Source organism: Bombina bombina, chromosome 9 (assembly GCF_027579735.1).
Source record: "Bombina bombina isolate aBomBom1 chromosome 9, aBomBom1.pri, whole genome shotgun sequence".
NCBI lineage: Eukaryota > Metazoa > Chordata > Amphibia > Anura > Bombinatoridae > Bombina > Bombina bombina.
The window spans coordinates 129,039,208-129,065,960 of NC_069507.1; the positions used below are offsets into that span (position 1 = coordinate 129,039,208).

The following is a 26,753-nucleotide window of genomic DNA, read 5'->3' on the forward strand; positions in this document are numbered from 1 at the left end:
GAACTTGCAGATAATCCTTTCTCCAAACCTTCTTGAAGAAAGGATAGAATCTTAGGAATTTTTATCTTGTCCCAAGGGAATCCTTTAGATTCACACCAATAGATATATTTTTTCCATATTTTGTGGTAGATTTTTCTAGTTACAGGCTTTCTGGCCTGAACAAGAGTATCAATGACAGAATCTGAGAACCCTCGCTTTGATAAGATCAAGCGTTCAATCTCCAAGCAGTCAGTTGGAGTGAGACCAGATTCGGGTGTTCGAACGGACCTTGAACAAGAAGGTCTCGTCTCAAAGGTAGCTTCCATGGTGGAGCCGATGACATATTCACCAGGTCTGCATACCAAGTCATGCGTGGCCACGCAGGAGCTATCAAGATCACCGATGCCCTCTCCTGATTGATCCTGGCTACCAGCCTGGGGATGAGAGGAAACGGCGGGAATACATCAGCTAGTTTGAAGGTCCAAGGTGCTACTAGTGCATCTACTAGAGTCGCCTTGGGATCCCTGGATCTGGACCCGTAGCAAGGAACCTTGAAGTTCTGACGAGAGGCCATCAGATCCATGTCTGGAATGCCCCACAGTTGAGTGATTTGGGCAAAGATTTCCGGATGGAGTTCCCACTCCCCCGGATGAAATGTCTGACGACTCAGAAAATCCGCTTCCCAGTTTTCCACTCCTGGAATGTGGATTGCAGACAAGTGGCAGGAGTGAGTCTCCGCCCATTGAATGATTTTGGTCACTTCTTCCATCGCCAGGGAACTCCTTGTTCCCCCCTGATGGTTGATGTACGCAACAGTCGTCATGTTGTCTGATTGAAACCGTATGAACTTGGTCTTTGCTAGCTGAGGCCAAGCCTTGAGAGCATTGAATATCGCTCTCAGTTCCAGAATATTTATCGGGAGAGTAGATTCTTCCCGAGACCAAAGACCCTGCGCTTTCAGGGGTCCCCAGACCGCGCCCCAGCCCACCAGACTGGCGTCGGTCGTGACAATGACCCACTCTGGTCTGCGGAAGCTCATCCCCTGTGACAGGTTGTCCAGAGACAGCCACCAACTGAGTGAATCTCTGGTCCTCTGATCTACTTGTATCGTCGGAGACAAGTCTGTATAGTCCCCATTCCACTGACTGAGCATGCACAGTTGTAATGGTCTTAGATGAATTCGCGCAAAAGGAACTATGTCCATTGCCGCTACCATCAAACCTATTACTTCCATGCACTGCGCTATGGAAGGAAGAGGAACAGAATGAAGTATTTGACAAGAGTTTAGAAGTTTTGATTTTCTGGCCTCTGTCAGAAAAATCCTCATTTCTAAGGAGTCTATTATTGTTCCCAAGAAGGGAACCCTCGTTGACGGAGATAGAGAACTTTTTTCTACGTTCACTTTCCACCCGTGAGATCTGAGAAAGGCCAGGACAATGTCCGTGTGGGCCTTTGCTTGTGGAAGGGACGACGCTTGAATCAGAATGTCGTCCAAGTAAGGTACTACTGCAATGCCCCTCGGTCTTAGCACCGCTAGAAGGGACCCTAGTACCTTTGTGAAAATTCTTGGAGCAGTGGCTAATCCGAACGGAAGTGCCACAAACTGGTAATGCTTGTCCAGGAATGCGAACCTTAGGAACCGATGATGTTCCTTGTGGATAGGAATATGTAGATACGCATCCTTTAAATCCACCGTGGTCATGAATTGACCTTCCTGGATGGAAGGAAGAATTGTTCGAATGGTTTTCATTTTGAACGATGGAACCTTGAGAAACTTGTTTAGGATCTTGAGATCTAAGATTGGTCTGAATGTTCCCTCTTTTTTGGGAACTACGAACAGATTGGAGTAGAACCCCATCCCTTGTTCTCCTAATGGAACAGGATGAATCACTCCCATTTTTAACAGGTCTTCTACACAATGTAAGAATGCCTGTCTTTTTATGTGGTCTGAAGACAATTGAGACCTGTGGAACCTCCCCCTTGGGGGAAGCCCCTTGAATTCCAGAAGATAACCTTGGGAGACTATTTCTAGCGCCCAAGGATCCAGAACATCTCTTGCCCAAGCCTGAGCGAAGAGAGAGAGTCTGCCCCCCACCAGATCCGGTCCCGGATCGGGGGCCAACATCTCATGCTGTCTTGGTAGCAGTGGCAGGTTTCTTGGCCTGCTTTCCTTTGTTCCAGCCTTGCATTGGCCTCCAGGCTGGCTTGGCTTGAGAAGTATTACCCTCTTGCTTAGAGGACGTAGCACTTGGGGCTGGTCCGTTTCTGCGAAAGGGACGAAAATTAGGTTTATTTTTGGCCTTGAAAGACCTATCCTGAGGAAGGGCGTGGCCCTTGCCCCCAGTGATATCAGAAATAATCTCTTTCAAGTCAGGGCCAAACAGCGTTTTCCCCTTGAAAGGAATGTTAAGCAATTTGTTCTTGGAAGACGCATCCGCTGACCAAGATTTTAGCCAAAGCGCTCTGCGCGCCACAATAGCAAAACCAGAATTTTTCGCCGCTAACCTAGCCAATTGCAAAGTGGCGTCTAGGGTGAAAGAATTAGCCAATTTGAGAGCATGAATTCTGTCCATAATCTCCTCATAAGAAGAATTATTATTGAGCGCCTTTTCTAGTTCATCGAACCAGAAACACGCTGCTGTAGTGACAGGAACAATGCATGAAATTGGTTGTAGAAGGTAACCTTGCTGAACAAACATCTTTTTAAGCAAACCCTCTAATTTTTTATCCATAGGATCTTTGAAAGCACAACTATCTTCTATGGGTATAGTGGTGCGTTTGTTTAGAGTAGAAACCGCCCCCTCGACCTTGGGGACTGTCTGCCATAAGTCCTTTCTGGGGTCGACCATAGGAAACAATTTCTTAAATATGGGGGGAGGGACGAAAGGTATACCGGGCCTTTCCCATTCTTTATTTACAATGTCCGCCACCCGCTTGGGTATAGGAAAAGCTTCGGGGGGCCCCGGGACCTCTAAGAACTTGTCCATTTTACATAATTTCTCTGGAATGACCAAATTCTCACAATCATCCAGAGTAGATAACACCTCCTTAAGCAGAGCGCGGAGATGTTCCAATTTAAATTTAAATGTAATCACATCAGGTTCTGCTTGTTGAGAAATTTTCCCTGAATCTGAAATTTCTCCCTCAGACAAAACCTCCCTGGCCCCCTTAGACTGGTGTAGGGGCACTTCAGAACCAATATCATCAGCGTCCTCATGCTCTTCAGTATTTTCTAAAACAGAGCAGTCGCGCTTTCGCTGATAAGTGGGCATTTTGGCTAAAATGTTTTTGATAGAATTATCCATTACAGCCGTTAATTGTTGCATAGTAAGGAGTATTGGCGCACTAGATGTACTAGGGGCCTCCTGTGTGGGCAAGACTGGTGTAGACGAAGGAGGGGATGATGCAGTACCATGCTTACTCCCCTCACTTGAGGAATCATCTTGGGCATCATTTTCTCTAAATTTTGTGTCACATAAATCACATCTATTTAAATGAGAAGGAACCTTGGCTTCCCCACATACAGAACACAGTCTATCTGGTAGTTCAGACATGTTAAACAGGCATAAACTTGATAACAAAGTACAAAAAACGTTTTAAAATAAAACCGTTACTGTCACTTTAAATTTTAAACTGAACACACTTTATTACTGCAAATGTGAAAAAGTATGAAGGAATTGTTCAAAATTCACCAAAATTTCACCACAGTGTCTTAAAGCCTTAAAAGTATTGCACACCAAATTTGGAAGCTTTAACCCTTAAAATAACGGAACCGGAGCCGTTTTTATATTTAACCCCTTTACAGTCCCTGGTATCTGCTTTGCTGAGACCCAACCAAGCCCAAAGGGGAATACGATACCAAATGACGCCTTCAGAAAGTCTTTTCTATGTATCAGAGCTCCTCACACATGCATCTGCATGTCATGCTTCCCAAAAACAAGTGCGCAATAGAGGCGCGAAAATGAGACTCTGCCTATGATTAGGGAAAGCCCCTAGAGAATAAGGTGTCCAATACAGTGCCTGCCAGTTATTTTACATAATTCCCAAGATTAAAATAATTCCTCAAGGCTATGGAGTATAAAATATGCTTATATATAAATCGTTTTAGCCCAGAAAATGTCTACAGTCTTAAAAGCCCTTGTGAAGCCCTTTTTTTCTTTATGTAATAAAAATGGCTTACCGGATCCCATAGGGAAAATGACAGCTTCCAGCATTACATCGTCTTGTTAGAATGTGTCATACCTCAAGCAGCAAAAGTCTGCTCACTGTTTCCCCCAACTGAAGTTAATTCCTCTCAACAGTCCTGTGTGGAAACAGCCATCGATTTTAGTAACGGTTGCTAAAATCATTTTCCTCTTACAAACAGAAATCTTCATCTCTTTTCTGTTTCAGAGTAAATAGTACATACCAGCACTATTTTAAAATAACAAACTCTTGATTGAATAATAAAAACTACAGTTAAACACTAAAAAACTCTAAGCCATCTCCGTGGAGATGTTGCCTGTACAACGGCAAAGAGAATGACTGGGGAAGGCGGAGCCTAGGAGGGATCATGTGACCAGCTTTGCTGGGCTCTTTGCCATTTCCTGTTGGGGAAGAGAATATCCCACAAGTAAGGATGACGCCGTGGACCGGACACACCTATGTTGGAGAAACCTACATTAAAAGCCTCCAATACGCCTATTTCTTATAGGTTTTTGTTTTGTGTCACTCAGCAAAACAAAAACAAAAATCAAAGCATCCCCCCACTGTAATATACTGTGCTCACGATTTAATAATTTGTGGGCATGTTATATTAAACAGTTACCATGGTTTAACTATTTTGTGCGCATTTGTAACAATCAGTATGGCGTGCGCATGAAATAAGTGTTCCCAACGCTGCAGTTAAATCGTGTGCACAAAATAGTTCATTCATGCGCACAATGTAACTGTATAATTAGGGCTGCCGGTTCCTCCTTCTGTAGTTAGTTATAGTTAAATTGTGGTAACTGTTTAATATAACGTGCTTCACAAAGTATTACATCGTGAACATGGTATATAACTGTGGGAGAACGTTTTGATTTTTTTTTTGCAGATTGACACCAGAGGGGCTCCATAATATCCGGTTCTAATTCAAATGTTGTTTTTTTTCTAATTCTAAATTCTAAAAACAAAAACACCCAAACTTCCATAGAAATGATTAGAAAAGAACTTGCGGAATTTTATAATTGAGCTTTCTATTATAATCATCTGAACTTTCTATAGATCAATCCTAAATCTTATTCTTTCATACAATTATAATTTTACAAGGAGAGTTACTTGTGATATCCCCTATACGAGTTGCAGCCTCCCCACCTTTACTCACATTTAGATATTGTCGCTTAGAAAATATTTTTCCACAACCCTCATATTCACATAAAAGAATTTCATGTGGTGTGGCCTTCCTAAAGAAAATACAAAATTCGTTATTACACATGGCTGTCTGTGAATATGAGAAGTTATCATAGAGAAAGCATATGGCTGCGCGGAGATACTGAGGATGTCTGTGTACATTTGTATGGCGGTATATGAAATATCATGGGGCTGTAGCACATCATGTCCGCCAGACATCACTGAATGCCAACAGCATACACTGTCGGCATTTAACATTGCACAAGCAGTTCTAGTGAACTGCTTGTGCAATGCCGTCACCCGGCAGATTCACGGCCAATCGGACGCTAGCAGGGGGTGTCAATCAACCTGATCGTATGTGACGAGTTAAGGAGCAGTGGTCTTAGACTGCTGCTTCTTAACTCCTGTTTCCGGCAGGGGTATTTGACCCCATTTGGGCCATGATAAATCGGCCCCCATGCATACAACTATCTTTGCACAGACAAACACACAGATATGTCTTTTTTACAGGTAAAGAAATAGTAGCTGTACCTTCTATAGGTATTACAAAAAAAAGTATATTAAAGGGACATTAAACACTAGATACATGCTAGATAAAATGATGCATTCAAAGAAAAGATTAGTCCATGACTAACATGTAGATGTATGTTTTAAAGTTTTATCAGCTGTTTAAAAAGTGACAAAATAAGTGTAAAGTTTTAGTGTCTATAAAACACTGGGAGCTGCCATGTTGTAACTTGTGTTACCTTCTCTGCTGTGGCCAATTAGGGACAGTTATACATAGGTCACTAGAGTGTGCAGCCAATGGTTGTGCTGGATTTAACAGTGTTCTGCACTTCCATTTCTAACAGGAACTGAAAAGCTCACAATTTCAGAATGGAATTACAGGCAAAGAGGACAAAATAAATAATGAAAGTATATTGCAGAGTTGTTTTATTATATACAATTTATCATTTTATATTACCATCTGAAAGTGTTTAATGTCCCTTTAAGAATTATGAGTAAATATAACAGTAAGAAAGGTGTGAGATAAGCTATACTTTTGTGTGAGAAGGGATCATTCACCTGACTAGATTTGACATTAGAAAGAATTGTACACACAGCTATATGTATCGTTAAAGGGATAGAAAGGTTGAAATTGAAATGTGCATGGATGTATTTCAATTCAAAATATAAGCATTTTTGCAATATACTTCCATTAGCAAAAACGTGAATGTTTTTCAGAGGCATTCGCACATATCCTGTGAGGGCTGTGCACAAGTATTCAAAAACCATACTTACTTCTGAAGACGTCGTTTGTGTCATACAAGCTACTGCTGACTCTCTGAGAAAGTGTGGTATTTGAATGAATGTGCACAGCCCTCACAGGATATGTGCGTACGACACAGAAAAACAGTAATAGCTTTTATTAGAAGCATATTTGCTAATGGAAGTATATTGCAAAAATGCTTCTATTTCAAATTGAAATGCACCCATGCACATTTTAGTTTTAACCTTTCTATCCCTTTAATCAAGGGAAATGCACGTATAATAACAATATAGAAAACATACAGATCATCTGTTACTTGCCTTATTCTTTTCTTGCAAATCTGTGCTAGTTCATCATCCACCAGGGGTCTGAGAGAGATATTTTTAAGAAATTAGTTATGAAAACTCCCCCAGCTATTTCAAACATGATTCAGATAGGGCAAACAATTTTAAACAACTTTCCAATTTACTTTAATCATCAAATTTTCTTTGTTCTCCTGGTATTCTTTATTGAGGGCTAAACCTAGGTAGGGTCATATGCTAATTTATAAGCCCTTGAAGGCCGCCTTTTATCTCAGTGCATTTTGACAGTTTTTAACAGCTAGACAGCGGTAGTTCATGTGTGTCATATAGATAACATTGTGCTCAGTCCCGTGGAGTTAAAATGCAAGTCTGTTAAAACAAAGGAAATAAGGGGGCAATCTGCAGAGGCTTAGATACAAGGTAATCCAAGAGGTAAAACGTATATTAATATAACAGTGTTGGCTACGCAGAACTGTGCAATGGGTAATAAAGGGATTATCTATCTTTTTAAATACAGGCAGTCCCCGTACAAAAAAAGTGCCTGTTCCAACTTACAAAAAATTCAACTTAAGAACAAACCTACAGAACCTATCTTGTTCATAACCTGGGGACTGCCTGTAATACAAATTCTGGGGTAGACTGTCCCTTTAAAATTTAAAAGGGACAGTCTACCCCAGAATTTGTATGATCTAATTGTAAACAATTTAATACATTCCAGCAGGTAAAATGGATAATTTGGAACAAATTAAAGGAAGACAATTTTTCAGTACACTATCCGTTTAAGTAAGGAGGATTATTTTTGCTTGACGAGATTTAGAACAGACACACATTAATATTAATTTTCAGTATGGAAAGCCTTCTGAAGTGTCTAGTTTCCTCCAGAGATCCTTAGCTGTGCAAAAGCATGGTTGACTATAACAACAGATTTTGAATGCCAATGATGGGGCTTACTGCTAATGAGTGATTGTAGGGCACAGTTGAAAGGCTGATGCAACACATCGAGGAGACAGTTGAGAGAAGAACCCAGTGAACGTTTGTAAATTGCAGCCTATAACATGGATGTTCCTGAGAATATAAGGAGAATGTACTAAGGAAGGGTTGAGGCGTAGTGAGAGGGAAAAGGCTTACAAACAGAATTGAGGGAGTGTAGCAACAGAAAGATGGTCAATGTAGTGGCCATTCCAACATATTGGAGTTGAAGCCAACATGGAGATATCTAGAAATGAGACTAAAGATGGAAGTTTGTCAACAAGGAATGTTAAGAAGCCAGGCAGCAAAATGGTTGAAAATGTATAGCTATTGTGCAGTGGTCCACTAGATTACTACACCACACAGAATAATGTGAGGGAATAGAAATAAATAGTGACTTTAATGGAATGTGCGGTGGTGATGTGGATCAACAAAAGAACATGAGTGACTTATCACGTGCAATGAGCATTCAGTGACTTCAAGAAAGTTTTAAACATAAAGAGGCTATGGATATGTGTATTAAGAAGAGAGCATGAATTCCAGAGGGCATGTAGTAAAATATTTTAGGAGAAGAACAGTAATAGGTAAATATGGGCTAGATTACGAGTGGGCCATTATTTATCGCTCCCACTCATGCGATAACTGCGCGAGAAGTAAGCTTTTGGCACGCGTTGGGTAGAGCACGTATTACAAGTTTAAAGTAAAATGTTTTTGCATGAGCGCTAATCTGACATGCGCAAAAAGCCAAAGTTAGAATATTGCAACTGTGTTAACGTATTCCCCCATAGACTTTAATGGAGAGTGAAAGTCGGGGGAAAAAAACTAACACTCAACAAGTCCCACAAATCCCATCGCATTTTCTCAAGTGCGCTAACCCTACATGCAAATATGAATATTTCACATTCAAATGTTCTTCACATAGCAGAATATGTTCTGTTAATTCATAAATACGCACACACACATATACATATATATATATATATATATATATATATATATATATATATATATATATATACACACACACACACAGTATATACACACACAAACACCAGTATATATGATGTTTTTTTGGTACAATATATATCTATGTAAGTATAGATAGATAGATATATATATATATATATATATAAATATCTTTTAAAAACACATAGAACATATTCTGCAATGTGTAGAACATTGGAATGCAAAATATTTACAGTAAATACACAGTATAACACTTTATTAAATATGAATATTGCATAAATATGAATTTACGTGTTCATCTACTTAACTGCAAAGGGCTCCAATGCACTTTTATATTTGTCTATATGAAGGTACATATGTATTTATGTGATTTTTTTTTTTTCTAAATCATTTTTATTAGATAGTGTTATTTTGTGTGTACTTTTCAATGTATTTTTTATACGTTTTGTGACACTTTTTTGTTGAACGTAACAGTAAAAAAGAGCTCTGAGGTCATGGTAATTATTCTTGCGTAAATTGCGTTTGCGCTCACACGTTCGCATTCACTTTCACTTTGCAATATGACTGCTCCTTCTGACGTGTACAAACAGCTGCGATGAACCCGATATTGTTTGCGTGAAGCAGTTAGCGTGTCACTCATAATCGGGCCCTATATCATTGTTAAAAAACAACTTTTACAGCAAAATAAACTGAGCACATATGTGGAAATTTAAGTAAAATTTAAAGATTTTCATCAAAGGCACAGAAAATTGAATAGGCAAGAGTCACAAAAACTCCTTAACTTAAGGGATAGAAAAACCAACAATTTATTTTATGATTCAGATAGATCATACAATTATAAACAAATTCTAATTTACTGTTATTATCAAATTGTCTTAGTTCTCTTGGTTGAAAAGAAGGAACATAAGCTTAGGAGCTGCTCTATTCTGGATCACTATATGGCAGCAGTTTTGCAAGAGCACTATATGGCAGCAGTTTTGCAAGAGCACTATATGGCAGCAGTTTTGCAAGAGCACTATATGGCAGCAGTTTTGCAAGAGCACTATATGGCAGCAGTTTTGCAAGAGCACTATATGGCAGCAGTTTTGTAAGAATGTTATCTATTTGCAAGAGCACTATATGGCAGCAGTTTTGCAAGAATGTTATCTATTTGCAAGAGCACTAGATGGCAGCAGATTTGCAAGAATGTTATCTATTTGCAAGAGCACTAGATGGCAGCAGATTTGTAAGAATGTTATCTATTTGCAAGAGCACTAGATGGCAGCAGTTTTGTAAGAATGTTATCTATTTGCAAGAGCACTAGATGGCAGCAGTTTTGTAAGAATGTTATCTATTTGCAAGAGCACTAGATGGCAGCAGTTTTGTAAGAATGTTATCTATTTGCAAGAGCACTAGATGGCAGCAGTTTTGTAAGAATGTTATCTATTTGCAAGAGCACTAGATGGCAGCAGTTTTGTAAGAATGTTATCTATTTGCAAGAGCACTAGATGGCAGCAGTTTTGTAAGAATGTTATCTATTTGCAAGAGCACTAGATGGCAGCAGTTTTGTAAGAATGTTATCTATTTGCAAGAGCACTAGATGGCAGCAGTTTTGTAAGAATGTTATCTATTTGCAAGAGCACTAGATGGCAGCAGTTTTGTAAGAATGTTATCTATTTGCAAGAGCACTAGATGGCAGCAGTTTTGTAAGAATGTTATCTATTTGCAAGAGCACTAGATGGCAGCAGTTTTGTAAGAATGTTATCTATTTGCAAGAGCACTAGATGGCAGCAGTTTTGCAAGAGCACTAGATGGCAGCAGTTTTGCAAGAGCACTAGATGGCAGCACTATTTCTTGCCATGTAGTGCTCCAGGTACCTAGGCATCTCCACAACACAGAATAACATGAGAATGAAGCAAATTTTGATAATATTATCAAACCGTATTACTTTGCTATGCTATTTATATGCTTTAAAAACTAACCAGGCTGCATATCCATGTCCCTTTCAAACTGTTTTGTTACTTTTATATGTTTGTAATTTTAGCCTACACTTCTTTCCCATTTGTTCTCCCAACTTCAATCTAATTTGCAAGTGTGTAAGCCAGGCTGTAAGTAACCAGGTGTCTGAAATCTTCTGGGCCCTGTGTTTTATCAGTGGCCCTGTGTTACAAGTGGCATTATTGAGTTTGAAACTGGAATTAGAAACTTAAGGGTTAACTGCAATCCTCATCTCTAACAACCCACTAACAGGTAATCCTCACTAACTTTACACTTGCACTATGCTCTCCATGTCCTTTCTGCCCTTCTGCACGTCCCTATTACAATAACCCCCACACCATCCATATCTCACCCTTCCTTCTCTATTCCTCTGTGGTGTCCTCTCATGAACTTCTAGGTCTCTTTAGAATTAGTTCCCCATCTAACTCGTCTGCCTCCAGTCATACTCGCTCCTACAACTCTCACTCACACCTTTTCTCACTCTCACCCCTTCTACTGCTTGCTGCTGGCCTAGTAGACATCACCACACTTCTACACTCTTGCTCAATCTCCCACAGTAAAAAATCTAGGTCACGCAATCCTAACAATCTCATCTCCACTAACCCACAGCGCTTTTCCCCTTTCTTTTCTTGTGCTCTCTGGAAATCTCGTTCTGTCAACAACAAGCTTACATTTGTTTCTAACGCTTTCAACCCTTTAGAAATTACCGAAACCTGGCTATGTTCTTCTGACACTGTTTCCACTGCTGATCTCACGTATGGCGGTCTCCACTTTAGCCATACACCTAGACCAGGTGAGAGGCATGGTGGTGGTGTTGGGTTCCTGCTCTCCTCCTGCACCTATCAGAACCTGCCCCCGTTCCCATCTCTTTCCTTCTCATTTGAAGTCCACTGCATTTGCCTATTCCCCCCCCCCCTCTCTCAGAGTAGCAGTCATCTATAGCCCTCCTGGACCAACCTCTCAACTCCTGCACAACTTTGCCGCCTGGTTTCCTCACTTTCTCTCTACCAATATAACCACTTTAATACTTGGTGACTTCCCATTGATAACCCATCTGCCCCTAAACTTTCCAACTTACCGTGATGGACACGCTATTTACCTGGTATTTTCCTACCTCTGCGCTATATTTGATTTCAACTGTTGCCTCTTTCCTGTTTCAGACCACCACTTGCTCACCTATAATCTTAACCCTTTCCGGTCCTATAAATTAAATAAAACCTGCGCCACACTTTTGAATTTCTCAGCTAAATAGCAAGTTACCGCTAGATGGCGCTATTTAGCTGTGAAATTCAAAATTGGAAATGTCGGACTATATCCGGCGATTGACTGCATGCGGTAAAACGCTTTGTCGGATATATTCCGACAAAGGACCCGAAAGGGTTAATATATCTGCTAAACTCACCGCTCCTTCTCACAAAAGAAAATATTTGGTTTCCATATCCCTTTAAAGGGATATTAAAGGGATAGTGAACCCACCTTTTTTCTTTCGTGATTCAGATAGAGCATGCAATTTTAAGCAACTTTCTAATTTTCTTCTATTATCAATTATTCTTTGTTCTCTTGGTATCTTTATTTGAAAAAGCAGAAATGTAAGCATAGGAGCCGGCCCATTTTTGGTTTAGCACCCTGGATAGCGCGTTCTGATTGGTGGCTACATTTAGCCACCAATCAGCAAGCGCTATCTTTATTTTTTTTATAAAATACACTACACTATTTTGGAGACATTTGTAAAATTAACCAGAGATCTGATCTGGTTAGTTTTATAAGCGCTAATTGCTACAGCTGATTAATTATTGTGCACCCGCAAATGGGTAATTTTGCCCATTTGCGGGGCACGTAATAATTTAGCCCAAAAACTGAAAATCCCAGAGAAATGTGGGCTGCCTCCCATGGAGAGGATCTGGCACTGAAATAAATTCTTACTTTTAATGAGGGTTGTGAGAGAACCTCAGAAATATTTCTCATTCACTGTACTAAACTCATACACATGGCATTTCTCACACAGTGTAACAACATTCAAGTTATTCACCTCTTACACCACAAAAAACAAGATTTGGACACCCAATTTACCTCACAGGAGTGCAGCTCTTGATAAAGGCTACGGCCGAAACGCGCAGAGCTGCCTACACTCTGAAACACTGCATATATAGCCGGGCAATTTGAAAAAGCCGGTTATTTGAAAAAACCGTTCAGTTTGAAAAAGCCGGTCACTTCTGAAAAAAGCCGGTACTCTAAAATTTGAACCCTTTTTTGCCGCCAAACGGATCCCAAGAAATCCAACTGCTGCTACACACTGGTTCAGCTAAGGATCCAAAAGTCCATACTGACAGAGAGTATTGGGACACCGCAACTTCCAAAGAATTTTCTCCTTCATTTGCGAACTGAAGTCCATACTGACAGAGAGTATTGGGACACCGCGATTTACAGGAAATCCCACAGGACCTTAAACAAAGAAAACTCCATTTGGAATCAGATACCTGCTATCAGACCGGAGTCCATACTGATAAATAGTATTGAGACAACCGCCATCCACAAAAGAACCCTTTTTAGCTATTACTAATAGCTTATCCATATGAATGTCTTCCAACGGATCCCACTAAACCACTAAGTAGTTTTGAGAACCACTACTTTCTAAGGTACTTTTATAAGGTGTTTATAAGGCACTGTTCTAACAATCAACCGCTCTTATCAAAACTACCCTAACTTTGGTTGTTTTATACAATTTTTATTAGACCATTTTTATCCACTGCAGTGAGATACACATACGACACATATATATTGTGCAAATATGTATTTTAGGTCTTTTTAATTTGCCTCTTTTTTAATCTGCATATTTTTCAATATATACCATTTTGTATTAAAATTGCATTTGTTCCTTTCCTGCTAGTATTTGTTACAACTTGTATTCGCTACATTGTTCAATATATAAAAATTGTCACATTTTGTACAATACCTAATTCTTTCTTTTTATTATTTATATTGATTTCCACAATCTTATTATTTTATTATTATTTTATCACCACACAAACCAGTTAACACATACAAATTTTGTATTTTTAATATCTGTTCACCCACCACGATGCAATACGATTAAAAGCACTTTGTTAATATTTTTCAATTATTTTCTAATTAATTGATACTTAGCTCCCCTTCACTTGTCCGTTCTAACTTTTACATCGATAACAATTTGGAGGAATTGCTATCTCTTAGAAGGGTTGTAGAGCATATTCTTAACCACTCAAAAATTATTTAGCTCATTATTATCTAATTATTTTTAAAGGTGCACTCGCTCCATCCTGCTACTTAAATACTATTGTGAGAGAACCTCAGAAATATTTCTCATTCACTGTACTAAACTCATACACATGGCATTTCTCACACAGTGTAACAACATTCAAGTTATTCACCTCTTACACCACAAAAAACAAGATTTGGACACCCAATTTACCTCACAGGAGTGCAGCTCTGACCTTTTTTAGCACCTGAGTGACCTTTTACCACTGTTCCTTGTTCCTTCTTGCTACAAAAAAAAATAATCAAGAAAAGCCGCTCACTATTTCAGTCTTTAATAAGTAAACTAGGAAAGAAAGATGCACAAAAAAATACATAAAAAATATACTACAACAAACCTAAACTAACAACATATTTATGTAAAACATTTACTTACCTTTCCCTGTCCATCTCAGGAGGTACAATCTGAAGCGTAGTCATATCTGCCAATGTTTCCATAGTTAAATCAGATTCAGGAACAGACTCAATGTCCGAGTCTGTAGAGAAGAAAGAGTTAGAGACAGCAACTTTTCCATAGAACTGTTTATGGGCCCTTACACATCCACTCACCTTGTGTATTGTCGGGGATCGTGCTTTCTTCTGGGATCTGGTCTAGTGTGGAAGTCTCTTCCTGCCGTGAGGAACTTCTGCAAGAAACAGGTGTCACTACACCTGACTCGCTTGCCATTGTCTGGGAGGAGGATTCAAATGATTGGCTATTCTCATTCTCATCTTTATCTGCTTGTTCTGAAACAAAAATCAAAAAGTAAAACATTCTAAAGGACATGAAAAGAAGAAGGAGGGAAAGATGGTGGATTGCAATATAGGCAGCGAGAGTACAAAACAATGTAATGTCAATTATAAAAAGGATAAATTACAGATGTTAGAGAAGTCAGATGTGTATAAAAAGAGCCAAAGAACAACAGAAATAAGTAAATTTATGCTTACCTGATAAATTAATTTCTTCTATGGTAGGACGAGTCCACGGATTCATCCTTTACTTGTGGGATATTATCCTCCTGCTAACAGGAAGTGGCAAAGAGCACCACAGCAGAGCTGTCTATATAGCTCCTCCCTTAGCTCCACCCCCAGTCATTCGACCGAAGGTACAGGAAGAAAAAGGAGAAACTACAAGGTGCAGAGGTGACTGAAGTTTAAATCAAAAAAATATAATCTGTCTTAAAATGACAGGGCGAGCCGTGGACTCGTCTTACCATAGAAGAAATTAATTTATCAGGTAAGCATAAATTTACTTTTCTTCTATAAAGGTAAGACAAGTCCACGGATTCATCCTTTACTTGTGGGATACAATACCAAAGCTACAGGACACGGATGAACGGGAGGGACAAGACAAATGGTTAAACAGAAGGCACCACTGCTTGAAGAACTTTTCTCCCAAAAATAGCCTCCGAAGAAGCAAAGGTATCAAATTTGTAAAATTTGTAAAAGGTATGAAGCGAAGACCAAGTCGCAGCCTTACAAATCTGTTCAACAGAAGCATCATTTTTAAAAACCCATGTGGAAGCCACCGCTCTAGTAGAGTGATCTGTAATTCTTTCAGGAGGCTGCTGTCCAGCAGTCTCGTATGCCAAACGGATGATACTTTACAGCCAAAAGGCAAGAGAGGAAGCCGTAGCTTTTTGACCTCTACGTCTTCCAGAATAGACAACAAACAAAGAAGATGTTTGACGGAAATCTTTGGTCGCTTGCAAGTAAAACTTTAAAGCACGAACCACATCCAAGTTGTGCAATAGACGCTCCTTCTTAGAGGAAGGATTAGGACACAGAGAAGGAACAACAATTTCCTGATTAATATTCTTATTAGTAACAACCTTAGGAAGGAATCCAGGTTTGGTACGCAAAACCACCTTATCAGCATGGAAAACAAGATAAGGCGAGTCGCATTGCAATGCAGATAGTTCAGAAACTCTTCAAGCCGAAGAGATAGCAACTAAAAACAGAACTTTCCAAGATAGAAACTTAATATCTATGGAATGCATAGGTTCAAATGGAACCCCTTGAAGAACTTTAAGAACTAAATTCAAACTCCATGGCGGAGCAACAGGTTTAAACACAGGCTTGATTCTAACTAAAGCCTGACAGAACGACTGAACGTCTGGAACATCTGCCAGACGTTTGTGCAGTAGAATTGATAAAGCAGATATCTGTCCCTTTAAGGAACTAGCTGATAGCCCCTTCTCCAATCCTTCTTGGAGAAAGGACAAAATCCTAGGAATCCTGATCTTACTCCATGAGTAGCCTTTGGATTCGCACCAATAAAGATATTTACGCCATATCTTATGATAAATTTTCCTGGTGACAGGCTTTCGAGCCTGAATCAAGGTATCTATGACCGACTCCGAGAAACCCCGCTTGGATAAGATCAAGCGTTCAATCTCCAAGCAGTCAGCCGCAGAGAAACTAGATTTGGATGCTGGAACTGACCTTGAATCAGAAGGTCCTGTCTCAGTGGCAGAGTCCATGGTGGAAGAGATGACATGACCACCAGGTCTGCATACAGAGTCCTGCGTGGCCACGCAGGTGCTATCAAAACCACCGAAGCTCTCTCCTGTTTGATTCTGGCAATCAAACGAGGAAGGAGAGCAAATGGTGGAAACACATAAGCCAGGTTGAACGACCAGGGTACTGCTAGAGCATCTATCAGTACTGCCTGAGGGTGCCTTGACCTGGACCCGTAACGAGGTAGTTTGGCGTATTGACGAGACGCCATCAGATCCAATTATGGTGTGCCCCATTGCTGAATCAATTATGCAAACACCTCCGGATGGAGTTCCCACTCCCCCGGATGAAAAGTCTGACGACTTAGAAAATCCGCTTCCCAGTTCTCCACCCCTGGGATATAGATTGCTGATAGATGGCAAGAGTGAGTCTCTGCCCATCGAATTATTTTGGTAACCTCTATCATCGCTAGAGAACTCTTTGTTCCCCCTTGATGATTCATATATGCTACCGTCGTGATATTGTCCGACTGGAATCTTATGAATCTGGCCGACGCCAGCTGAGGCCACGCCTGAAGCGCGTTGAATATCGCTCTCAGTTCTAGAATATTTATCGGGAGCAGAGCCTCCTCCCAAGTCCACAAACCCTGAGCTTTCAGGGAGTTAAAGACTGCACCCCAGCCCAATAGGCTGGCGTCCATCATCACTATGACCCACGCTGGCCTGCGGAAACACATTCCCTTGGACAGATGATCCTGTGACAACCACCAAAGAAGAGAGTCTCTGGTCTCTTGGTCCAGATTTATCTGAGGAGATAAATCTGCATAATCACCATTCCACTGTCTGAGCATGCAAAGTTGCAGTGGTCTGAGATGCAAGCGAGCAAACAGAACTATGTCCATTGCCGCTACCATTAAGCCGATTACCTCCATACACTGAGTCACTGACGGCCGAGGAATGGAATGAAGAGCTCGGCAGATGGATAAAATTTTTGATTTCCTGACCTCCGTCAGAAAAATGTTCATGTCCACCGAATCTATCAGAGTTCCCAGGAATGGAACTCTTGTGAGAGGGATAAGTGAACTCTTTTTTACGTTCACCTTCCACCCGTGAGATCTTAGAAAAGCCAACACGATGTCCGTGTGAGACTTGGCTAGTTGGTAAGTCGACGCCTGGATTAAAATATCGTCCAGATAAGGCGCCACAGCTATGCTCCGCAGCCTTAGAACCGCCAGAAGGGACCCTAGCACCTTTGTGAAAATTCTGGGAGCTGTGGCCAACCCGAAGGGAAGAGCCACAAACTGGTAATGCTTGTCCAGAAAGGCAAACCTGAGGAACTGGTGATGATCTTTGTGGATAGGAATGTCATATATTGACTCTTCTGGATCATCGGCAAAATAGTCTGAATAGTCTCCATCTTGAAGGATGGGACTCTGAGGAATTTGTTTAGGATCTTGAGATCCAAAATTGGTCTGAAGGTTCCCTCTTTTTTGGGAACCACAAACAGATTGGAGTAGAACCCTTGCCCCTGTTCTGTTTTCGGAACTGGGCAGATCACTCCCATGGTATATAGGTCTTCTACACAGCGTAAGAATGCCTCTCTTTTTGTCTGGTTTACAGACAATTGAGAAAGATGGAATCTCCCCCTTGGGGGAGAATCTTTGAAATCTAGAAGATACCCCTGGGTCACGATTTCTAAAGCCCAGGAGTCCTGAACGTCTCTTGCCCAAGCCTGAGCGAAGAGAGAAAGTCTGCCCCCTACTAGATCCGGTCCCGGATCGGGGGCTACCCCTTCATGCTGTCTTGGTGGCAGAAGCAGGCTTCTTGGCCTGTTTACCCTTGTTCCAAGTCTGGTTAGGTCTCCAGACTGACTTGGATTGAGCAAAATTCCCCTCTTGCTTTGGGGCAGGGGAAGAGGTAGAGGGACCACCTTTGAAGTTTCGAAAGGAACGAAAATTATTTTGTTTGGTCCTCATCTTAATCGTCTTATCCTGAGGAAGGGCATGGCCTTTCCCTCCAGTGATGTGTGAAATGATCTCTTTCAGTTCAGGCCCGAATAGGGTCTTACCCTTGAAAGGGATGGCTAAAAGCTTAGCCTTTGATGACACATCAGCAGACCAGGACTTAAGCCATAACGCTCTACGCGCAAAAATGTCAAAACCTGAATTCTTCGCAGCTAATTTAGCCAGTTGAAAAGCGGCATCTGTAATGAAAGAATTAGCTAGTTTGAGAGCCCTAATTCTATCCAGAATATCCTCTAATGGGGTCTCAACCTGAAGAGCCTCTTCCAGAGCCTCAAACCAAAAGGACGCTACAGTAGTTACAGGAACAATGCACGCAATAGGTTGGAGAAGAAAACCTTGATGAAAAAATATTTTCTTCAGGAGACCCTCTAATTTTTTATCCATAGGATCTTTGAAAGCCCAATTGTCCTCAATAGGTATAATTGTATGCTTAGCCAGGGTAGAAATAGCTCCCTCCACCTTAGGGACCGTCTGCCACGAGTCCCGCACGGCGTCTGATATGGGAAACATTTTCTTAAAAGTAGGAGGGGGAGCGAACGGAATACCTGGTCTATCCCACTCCTCAGTAACAATTTCTGAAATCCTCTTAGGGACCGGAAAACATCAGTGTAGGCAGGAACCTCTAGGAATCTGTCCATTTTACACAATTTCTCTGGAACTACAATAGGGTCACAGTCATCCAGAGTCGCTAAAACCTCCCTGAGCAATAAGCGGAGGTGTTCTAGTTTAAATTTAAAAGCAGTCATATCTGAGTCTGTCTGAGGGAACATATTTCCTGAATCAGAAATCTCTCCCTCAGCCAGCAAATCCCTCACTTCAGAACATTGTGAGGTACATCGGATATGGCTAATAAAGCGTCAGAGGGCTCAGCGTTTGTTCTCACACCAGACCTACTGCGCTTCCCCTGCAACCCAGGCAGCTTAGATAAAACCTCTGTGAGGGTAGTATTCATAACTGTGGCCATATCTTGCAGGGTGAAAGAATTAGACGCACTAGAAGTACTTGGCGTCGCTTGTGCGGGCGTTAACGGTTGTGACAATTGGGGAGAATTAGATGGCATAACCTGATTCCCTTCTGACTGAGAATCATCCTGCGACATACTTTTAGTAGCTAAAATATGTTCTTTACAATTTATTGACCTTTCAGTGCATGAGGGACACATTCTAAGTGGAGGTTCCACAATGCCTTCTAAACATATTGAACATTGACTTTCTTCAATGTCAGACATGTTGAACAGGCTAGTAATGACTACAAACAAGCATGAAAACACTTTATTTAGTGAAAAAAATAACAATCTTAAAAACGGTACTGCGCCTTTAAGAGAAAAAAGGCATACACGTTCTGCAAAACTGCCTAAACATGCACCAAATTTTTCAAAATTTTGTAAGCAGACACAATATATGTAGTTAAGATTGCCCCACAAGGTATTTTAACAATTAACCCTTTAATGTGCAAACCGGATTGAAAATAGGCCCAGATCCGGAAAAACCACCCTCAGCACCTTGCCACAGCCCTGCTGTAGCCCTACCTGCCCTCAGGGATAGTAAATGTGGGGTTAAAGCTTCAATTTGGCCCAAAACATCCACCAGGGCCGTCAGGAGTTAGAGCTTGCTGCGAGAAACTAACTGCGCATCTGAGGCGCGAAAATAGGCCCCGCCCACTCGATGTCTCCAGCCTCAAAGAACCGCACCAGAGCGGTTATAACTAGCCATGTGGGTTCTGAGACCCAGAAATTAAGCCATGTGTGCCCTCAATAAAGATGCCTAAAAAGTTATTGTCACAAAACGTTAAAGCACTCCCAGATCATAAAAACGTTTGCCCACAAACATTTACAAGTCAGTGTCAACCATATATGTATTATATCCATATTGGCCCCTTATGCAAGCTTAGTAATGCCCTTCTTATTAGCTCTAGGATTACTGCTTACCCTTACCCTCCTGGGTATAATGTCAGCCTTTCTGAAATACACAGTCTCTCCAGAAAAATATGACTGAACATACCTCACTGCTGCATAGCATGAAAACATTCCTCACACTAAAGTTTCCTGTACTCCTCAGCCTCTGTGGGAACAGCACTGGACCTTAGTTACAAATGCTAAGATCATCATCCTCCAGGCAGCAGTCTTCATCCATCTGCTGCCTGAGAGTAAATAGTACACACCGGTACCATTTAAAATAACAAACTCTTGCTTGAAGAAATTAAAAAACTAATATTTTATCACCTCTTTCACTTTACCCTTCCTAGTAATTAGAGTAGGCAAAGAGAATGACTGGGGGGTGGAGCTAAGGGAGGAGCTATATAGACAGCTCTGCTGTGGTGCTCTTTGCTACTTCCTGTTAGCAGGAGGATAATATCCCACAAGTAAAGGATGAATCCGTGGACTCGTCTTACCTTTATAGAAGAAATATACATTATCACATACATATATATATATATATATATATATATATATATATATAAATAAATAAACATATATAGCAAAATTAGATATTCCTTATATATTATAATTCTTAAATCAAGGGACATGATGATACAACATGTTTCTTTCATGATTCAGATAAACATGCAGTTTTAAACAACTTTACAATTTACTTCTATTTTCAAATTTGTTTCATTCTCTTGGTTTCCTTTGCTGAAGGAGCAGCAATGCACTGCTGGAAGCTAGCTGAAATATAGTCAGCCAATCACAATAGACAAATGTGTGCAGCTGCCAATCACCAGCTAGCTCCCAGTAGGGAAAAATATGTACACATTCTTTTTCAACAAAGCATACCAAAAGAACAAAGTAAAATTGAAACTAGAAGTGAATTTAAAAGTCTCTTAAAATGACATGCTCTACCGAATCATGCACGTTTAATTTTTACTTTCCTATCCCTTTAAAGGGACAGTCAAGTCCAAAAAAAACTTTTATGATTTAAATAGGGAATGTAATTTTAAACAACTTTCCAATTTACTTATCACACATTTTGCTTTGTTCTCTTGGTATTCTTAGTTGAAAGCTAAACCTAGGAGGTTCATATGCAAATTTCTTAGACCTTGAAGACTGCCTCTAATCTGAATGCATTTTGACCACTAGAGGGTATTAGTTCATGTGTTTCATATAGATAACATTGAGCTCATGCACGTGAAGTTACCCTGGAGATAGAACTGATTGGCTAAAATGTAAGTCTGTCAAAACAACTGAAACAAGGGGGCAGTTTGCAGAGGCTTAGATACAAGGTAATCACAGAGGTAAAAAGTGTATTTCTATAACATTGTTAGTTATGCAAAACTGGGGAATGGGTAATAAAGGGATTATCTTTCTTTTTAAACAACAAAAAGTCTGGTGTTGACTGTCCCTTTAAATGAGAAAGTCATTTATCAACTTTCAGATATTCTATAAAATATCAACCTACAAAATCCCAAGGAAATAGTTATTTAATGGAGTCCATGAGATGAGGAGAAGATGAAGAAGAAAGGAAAACAAAAACCTTGCAATATATCATTTTGGGAAAAAATATTTACTGTTATGTTTGTGAAGAGAAAAAAATATTCTTGTGATAAATCATTGTGATAGAATGAAATTAAATAAATGTCCTTATTATGTCTTCAGATAGAAAAAAAAAAAGATGACTAAATTTCTGGTCCCTGACAAATTTGATATAACCTTATTTTATGTTTCTGGTGCATAACATAAGGATCTAAGATAATTTGCTTATCAAAAATGATTTCATCATATTGCCAATTTTATTCCAAATCTATTTCCAACAATATCACCAAATATGTACACTGTTTCTAATCATCCAACAATGTAATGTATCCAACAAGTAGCACTGGCATTTGTATATAATTTCCTACTTATTTAAAGTATGAGATGCGGGCGGAGGAACAGCGCAATGTTTACTAAATGGGCTTTAGTTTAAGAATGAAGCATTTTGAATTATTTTAATGAATGAAAGTGCCCCTCTTTTTTTTAATAATTAAACATAGTGTGGAATTAAAAGACAAAGTTTACAATCACTTTAAAGGGATAGTCTAGTCAAAATTAAACTTTCATGTTTCAGATAGAGCAGGTAATTTTAAGCAACTTTCTAATTTACTCCTATTATTAATTGTTCTTCATTCTCTTGGTATCTTTATTTGAAAAAGCAAACAAGCATAGGAGCCGGCCCCTTTTTGGTTCAGAACCTGGGTAGCGCTTGCTGTATGGTGTCTAAATGCAGCCACCAATCAGCAAGCGCTACCCAGGTGGTGAACCAAAAATGGGCCGCCTCCTAAGCTTAAATGTTTTGCTTTTTCAAATAAAGATACCAACGGAATCATGAAAGTTTAATTTTGACTAGACTATCTCTTTAAGTGTCAAATACTACCATGATAAAATTGAAATGCTCAATTACTGCATATTAGTGGATATTGATGATTTTACTATTCTTTTAAAGAGACACTGAAGTAAACAAAAGATATGCTCTAATTTGTATAAGCATGTCATTTTTTATAAAAAACCGCCATGGAACTCTGTATTTAACCCCTGCAAAATGCAAAGTGGTTAAACACATGGGTAAAGCCCTGCTCATGAGCAACAGGTCCTTTTCCAATTCCTAGATTTCACAAAATGTTGGCGATTCCTTCTGTTCTTCAGAACCTTTAAGGGACGGATAAATTCTGTTTTGCATTATGCTGGTCAAAATATATATATATATATATATATATATATATATATATATATATATATATATATATATATATATATATATATATATAATAAAATAAAATAAAAAATGTTAAAAGCTCTCATTAAATATTTTGTTTTAAATGGATACTAAACTCAATTTTTTTTCTTTCATTATTCGGATAGAGCATGCAATTTTATTCAACTTTTTAATTTATTCCTATTATCAATTTTTCTTTGTTCTCTTGGTATTATTATCGGTTATTTGTAGTGCGCCAACAGATTCCGCAGCGCTATACTTGGTATCTTTATTTGAAACGCAGGAATTAAAGGTTAGGAGACAGCCCATTTTAGGTTCAGCACCTGGGTAGAGCTTGCCGATTGGTGGCTAAATGTAAAAGAAAAAACTTGGGTTTAGTATTCCATTATGTTTGAGCATATTAATATAATATACCAACTGCATGTATGTAAATCAGTCTGCAAACTCTTCATAGCCAAGTTCATGTAAATTTCTCTGCAAATATATTTTATTATCTTAAGAAACTGGGTGAACAGTTATAGCTCTAGAATATCATATTACATTTTTGTCCACTAAAGTCTGGATTACCTACTAAAGGAATGATAATCAGAAAAAACAGAATTTATGCTTACCTGATAAATTACTTTCTCCAACGGTGTGTCCGGTCCACGGCGTCATCCTTACTTGTGGGATATTCTCTTCCCCAACGGGAAATGGCAAAGAGCCCAGCAAAGCTGGTCACATGATCCCTCCTAGGCTCCGCCTTCCCCAGTCATTCGACCGACGTAAAGGAGGAATATGCATAGGAGAAATCACATGAAACCGTGGTGACTGTAGTTAGAGAAAATAATTCATCAGACCTGATTAAAAAACCAGGGCGGGCCGTGGACCGGACACACCGTTGGAGAAAGTAATTTATCAGGTAAGCATAAATTCTGTTTTCTCCAACATAGGTGTGTCCGGTCCACGGCGTCATCCTTACTTGTGGGAACCAATACCAAAGCTTTAGGACACGGATGATGGGAGGGAGCAAATCAGGTCACCTAGATGGAAGGCACCACGGCTTGCAAAACCTTTCTCCCAAAAACAGCCTCCGAAGAAGCAAAAGTATCAAATTTGTAAAATTTGGTAAAAGTGTGCAGTGAAGACCAAGTCGCTGCCTTACATATCTGATCAACAGAAGCCTCGTTCTTGAAGGCCCATGTGGAAGCCACAGCCCTAGTGGAGTGAGCTGTGATTCTTTCAGGAGGCTGCCGTCCGGCAGTCTCATAAGCCAATCGGATGATGCTTTTAAGTCAAAAAGAGAGAGAGGTAGAAGTTGCTTTTTGACCTCTCCTTTTACCAGAATAAACAACAAACAAGGAAGATGTTTGTCTGAAATCCTTTGTAGCCTCTAAATAGAATTTTAGAGCACGAACTACATCCAAATTGTGCAACAAACGTTCCTTCTTTGAAACTGGATTCGGACACAAAGAAGGCACAACTATCTCCTGGTTAATATTTTTGTTAGAAACAACTTTCGGAAGAAAACCAGGTTTAGTACGCAAAACCACCTTATCTGCATGGAACACCAGATAAGGAGGAGAACACTGCAGAGCAGATAACTCTGAAACTCTTCTAGCAGAAGAAATTGCAACCAAAAACAAAAAACTTTCCAAGATAATAACTTAATATCTACGGAATGTAAGGGTTCAAACGGAACCCCTTGAAGGACTGAAAGAACTAAATTGAGACTCCAAGGAGGAGTCAAAGGTTTGTAAACAGGCTTGATTCTAACCAGAGCCTGAACAAAAGCTTGAACATCTGGCACAGCCGCCAGCTTTTTGTGAAGTAAAACAGATAAAGCAGAAATCTGTCCCTTCAAAGAACTTGCAGATAATCCTTTCTCCAAACCCTCTTGTAGAAAGGATAGAATCTTAGGAATTTTTATCTTGTTCCATGGGAATCCTTTAGATTCGCACCAACAGATATATTTTTTCCATATTTTATGGTAAATTTTTCTAGTTACAGGCTTTCTAGCCTGAATAAGAGTATCAATGACAGAATCTGAGAACCCACGCTTTGATAAAATCAAGCGTTCAATCTCCAAGCAGTCAGTTGGAGTGAGGCCAGATTCGGATGTTCGAACGGACCTTGAACAAGAAGGTCCCGTCTCAAAGGTAGCTTCCATGGTGGAGCCGATGACATATTCACCAGGTCTGCATACCAAGTTCTGCGTGGCCACGCAGGAGCTATCAAGATCACCGAAGCCCTCTCCTGATTGATCCTGGCTACCAGCCTGGGAATGAGAGGAAACGGTGGGAATACATAAGCTAGGTTGAAGGTCCAGGGCGCTACTAGTGCATCTACTAGAGTCGCCTTGGGATCCCTGGATCTGGACCCGTAGCAAGGAACCTTGAAGTTCTGACGAGACGCAATCAGATCCATGTCTGGAATGCCCCATAATTGAGTTATTTGGGCAAAGATTTCCGGATGGAGTTCCCACTCCCCCGGACGAAATGTCTGACGACTCAGAAAATCCGCTTCCCAATTTTCCACTCCTGGGATGTGGATTGCAGACAAGTGGCAGGAGTGAATCTCCGCCCATTGAATTACTTTGGTCACTTCTTCCATCGCCAGGGAACTCCTTGTTCCCCCCTGATGGTTGATATATGCAACAGTCGTCATGTTGTCTGATTGAAACCTTATGAATTTGGCCTTTGCTAGTTGAGGCCAAGCCTTGAGAGCATTGAATATCGCTCTCAGTTCCAGAATGTTTATCGGGAGAAGAGATTCTTCCCGAGACCATAGACCCTGAGCTTTCAGGGGTTCCCAGACCGCGCCCCAGCCCACCAGACTGGCGTCGGTCGTGACAATGACCCACTCTGGTCTGCGGAAGCTCATCCCTTGTGACAGGTTGTCCAGGGTCAGCCACCAGCGGAGTGAATCTCTGGTCCTCTGATCTACTTGGATCGTCGGAGACAAGTCTGTATAATCCCCATTCCACTGTCTGAGCATGCACAGTTGTAATGGTCTTAGATGAATTCGCGCAAAAGGAACTATGTCCATTGCCGCAACCATCAAACCTATTACTTCCATGCACTGCGCTATGGAAGGAAGAAGAACAGAATGAAGTACTTGACAAGAGCTTAGAAGTTTTGATTTTCTGGCCTCTGTCAGAAAAATCTTCATTTCTAAGGAGTCTATTATTGTTCCCAAGAAGGGAACTCTTGTTGACGGGAATAGAGAACTTTTTTCTACGTTCACTTTCCACCCGTGAGATCTGAGAAAGGCTAGGACAATGTCCGTATGAGCCTTTGCTTGTGGCAGAGACGACGCTTGAATCAGTATGTCGTCCAAGTAAGGTACTACTGCAATGCCCCTTGGCCTTAGCACCGCTAGAAGGGACCCTAGTACCTTTGTGAAAATTCTTGGAGCAGTGGCTAATCCGAATGGAAGTGCCACAAACTGGTAATGCTTGTCCAGAAAGGCGAACCTTAGGAACCGATGATGTTCCTTGTGGATAGGAATATGTAGATACG

At 40.3% G+C, this 26,753-nt stretch overlaps 1 protein-coding gene across 2 annotated transcripts in view; it reads right to left on the reverse strand.

The window, feature by feature from the left end:
* ZNF692 (zinc finger protein 692) overlaps positions 1-26,753 on the reverse strand; it is an 82,030-nt gene that overhangs the window by 14,401 nt on the left and 40,876 nt on the right. For both annotated transcript variants that reach the window (XM_053692377.1, XM_053692376.1), the window contains exons 5-9: positions 14,653-14,829; positions 14,480-14,579; positions 14,261-14,332; positions 6,919-6,966; positions 5,324-5,402 (exon numbers count right to left, since the gene is read on the reverse strand). In XM_053692377.1, the coding sequence (XP_053548352.1) occupies positions 5,324-5,402; positions 6,919-6,966; positions 14,261-14,332; positions 14,480-14,579; positions 14,653-14,829 (476 nt within the window). The remainder of the gene's footprint in view (positions 1-5,323; positions 5,403-6,918; positions 6,967-14,260; positions 14,333-14,479; positions 14,580-14,652; positions 14,830-26,753) is intronic.